Here is a 3,491-nt window from a genome sequence, read left to right as displayed (position 1 = left end):
TAAATCTGTAATTAGATTGAATTGCCCAAAAAAGATAAAATATAAAAAATAAAAAGGTGACGCACATTTGTTATAAAATATTCTACTTCATATGACACTAATTACTAATACAACGAGAGAAGGGCTGCTTCTTCCTAGCTAGTTTATCCATTATATATATGCCTTAAACATCCATCGACGTTCTTCCCCTTTCTTTTTTGGTACTTGCTTCGTGTGTACATGTGTAGGCTGATCATCAGTCTGTGCACCAGTTCTTGATCAAGCATATACTATCGTAAACAGAAAGTAAATTGAAAGCAGGTAAAAACAATTTGATTAACGTTGCTGACAAAACAAGAAAGAAACCATAAATATATATTGTACGTGATCAGTAGTTGTTCTTAACAGTTTAAACTTATATACTTTTCCATGATCATGAGAAGTACATAAAGTTTTAAACTAGAAGGCATAGAATCTCAACCAAATATCTAACCGGCCGATTATGCTACTGATCATCAAAGATCATAAAGATGTCTGCCATACAGCTTATAACAGAGAACTCATGAGGGTTTTACTTGGAAAACTTCAAGATGTCAGTCTCACAACCAAGGTATTGAAATGGGAATTTCTGACTAGTACTTGAGGAACTTCCCACATGATCAGGAACTTGATGAGATGAAGGGTTGCATTTGCTTTGAGGGTGCTGATGATGATCCATGCTCTGATGATGAGAAGCAAGGAGTTTGTCCAAGAATGACCAGTCGCCATTAAACCTCTCCTGGTGCATAAGGCCGGCACAACCACCTGCTGTTAGCCTTAACAAGTTTTGAGAACACTGGATGTCCATAGTGTTCAGAGAGGCAGGAGATATAAAGGAAGGCTGAGCAAAAGCTGACTCTGGGCTGAACAACTGTGGAAGATGCATTGGTCCATCAAATTTATAGTCATATAGTGGTCGAAGATGGGTTTGTTTTGGCTCTAGTAGTACTGGGGCAGAACCACTTGCCTTCATTTGAGTGAAATGTTCAGCTTCTTGAGCACTTTCTGGCTGGAAAACTCGACAGTGATTCTTCTTCTTGAAAACTCTACAGACAACCCAGCCATCTTCCTGATAGAAGTGAGATGTTATATTATTTTCATTTCACAGATAGGGTTTGTCAGATTCGAACTCTTTTAATTGTAAACTAGATCTAATACGATATATGTAATAATTACCTGAACCTGGGAATTGTCATCATCAAGACGGTATTCATGCATGATCCAGTCAGTCTTTTGGCCGTGGGGAGCACGACCTGTGTAGAACACAAGGGTTTTTCTCATGCCAATGCTTTTGGCATTGCTGAGATGGATGGCTTTGTCCCTCCCCGTTGCCTTCCAGAACCCAGCTGTGGTTGCCCGATTTGTTCGAGTTCCAGTTGGATATTTCTTGTCCTTGTGGCTGAAAAAATACCACTCGTTCTGTGGCCCTGATCCAATTCTACACTTCTCTGCATGTCAATTACCAAAACCATTTGAAATCAGAATACATATATATAATTAGGGACTTCGAATCAATATTTTTCTTAATTTGCTCGATCAACAACTTATTCTTTTGTTAAATGATCGTATAATATATATGTCAGTTTTTTAGAGTCTCTGAGATATGTATCTGAACTATATATATATAAATATATATATATATATATATATATATATATATATGTATGTAGTGATCTTCCTTCGGTTGCCAACCCTAATCAACCCTAAAACGTTTTCTTCAAGAGGCTTGTCTCCTGTTGGCGCAAGTGAAAATCATGAAAATACCAATATCAAATACCAATATCTTACATATGCGTTTCTGACTTTTACAACGTACGTACTAGCCGAACTCAACACTCAAGCATATGCCGACCAGGTCGTAGATACATATAATATATTTGTGTGACGACAAACTAAATCACGTATGTCCGGAGAATACATGAAGTTATTAATGGTGGAGGATTGGAGGAAGAAATGATGATGATCAATCAAACCTTTGAGGTCCCAAGGCTCGAGTTTGTTGAGATCCACTTCCCTGATAACATCAAGGTCGATGGCTTCGTATGAGACCTTCTTCCTTAGATAATAGTAGAGAAGCTCCTCATCTGTTGGGTGGAATCGGAAGCCTGGAGGAACACTCAATTGTCCATTTCCTGGCATCATTTTTTGATCTTTAATTAAGAGGCCTGACAAAAAAAGCAAATTAATTACATGGCATACATAACTGCATGATGAAAACAAACTAGTTTAGAACAGGAAAAGCAACGGATCATCAGAATAGTTTAATTATGAATAAGATTATATTTCTGGAAGATCTTTGCAGCAAAGGTATATATAATATCCCAAGTGCTTAAAAGATCAACATGACCTTTAGTTCTCCAACAGAATAATTAAGATTCATAAACGCCAGAAACAGGAAAATCTCAACACCCAGATCAGCACTTATTTCCCGGATCAAGGTAATCTGGACGTCGATCGAGCCGGAACATGCAATCTTCACTTCAAACTTTGTAGGTTGAAGGAGGAATGGTTCTAAAAACAATGTTTTCTGCGATGAACAAGGATCGAGATGAACTGAACGCCCCCAGTACACCATAGAGAAGGAAATGGAAAGATAATTTGGAAGGAAGATTTGTTATATATATACACATGACCGTCTGTATAATAAGTTCAAAATATGACAGATTTGTCCAAAAAAAGAAAAAAACCGATGGGAACTTGGGTGAGACGAGGGAGCTGCTAGGAAAGTTCGCAAAGAAAAGCTCTTTGTTGATAGGATCGATCTTAATATAACTCTTTCATTAGTACTACTGCAGCTCATCATGATGATTCAAATTATCGTATAAGATCTTTATATCAAGTCGTAAACAGGAGAGGAAAATGAGCCATAAAGAATAAAAAGCAAACCTCAGCCGTGTAATGTTAAAGCTTTGATCCCTTCTGTGACAAAAGGAAGAAAAGATCACAACGGCCGGCCACACCAGAAAACTAAGCACTAAGCAGACAGCGGTGGTTTGAGTTGCATAGTACTTGGCTTCAAGGGCACGACGTGAGTGCAGAGAGAGAGAGAGATGTGTGTGGATCAGTGCAAAGCGTTCGGACTGAACTAAAAGCCGAGCATGGGCACAGAAATAAAGGAAAAATATATTAAAATTCAAAAAGTAAAAGGATTGCAGGAATGACCGACTGTTTGTTGTTCTTGTTCTCACAAGATCATGAGTAAATATGCATATGATCGAAGTCATGTCATCTTTCGGAATTATCGCACAAAAAAAATGACAAAAAAAAAAGAAAGAAGGAAATTATGTCTGTTGAATAGGAGACCTCATCCCGAAAATCGCCTCATTAGGATGAAGAAAATCTGCCTAACTGTCAATTAATCATTGAACCCATTTTATCTCTTTGTTTGTGTTATAATTAAATAAACGTTTTATTTTCTGTCTTTCGCAGTGTAATCTATCTGTATTCGATTATGTATGTATGTATAGACACAC

The 3,491-nt window shown here is 37.4% G+C and overlaps 1 protein-coding gene across 2 annotated transcripts; it reads right to left on the bottom strand.

Annotated features, from left to right (window-relative positions):
* Nucleotides 1–286: 286 nt before the first annotated feature.
* Nucleotides 287–3,208, bottom strand: LOC108984349 (protein SOMBRERO-like). Of its 2 annotated transcripts, XM_018956275.2 has the most exons (5): nucleotides 2,905–3,110; nucleotides 1,992–2,183; nucleotides 1,195–1,466; nucleotides 986–1,087; nucleotides 287–889 (listed from the first exon to the last, which is right to left on the bottom strand). In XM_018956275.2, the coding sequence occupies exons 2-5, from the start codon at nucleotides 2,158–2,160 to the stop codon at nucleotides 551–553; spliced, it is 882 nt and encodes a 293-aa protein (XP_018811820.1). In that variant the 5' UTR covers nucleotides 2,161–2,183; nucleotides 2,905–3,110; the 3' UTR covers nucleotides 287–550. The 2 variants fall into 2 exon arrangements, with proteins under 2 accessions (XP_018811820.1, XP_018811818.1); XM_018956273.2 differs by having other exon boundaries at nucleotides 345–1,087; nucleotides 2,905–3,208.
* Nucleotides 3,209–3,491: the final 283 nt, after the last annotated feature.

Source organism: Juglans regia, chromosome 15, assembly GCF_001411555.2.
Source record: "Juglans regia cultivar Chandler chromosome 15, Walnut 2.0, whole genome shotgun sequence".
NCBI lineage: Eukaryota > Viridiplantae > Streptophyta > Magnoliopsida > Fagales > Juglandaceae > Juglans > Juglans regia.
This window is presented reverse-complemented; position numbering and strand designations above follow the sequence as displayed.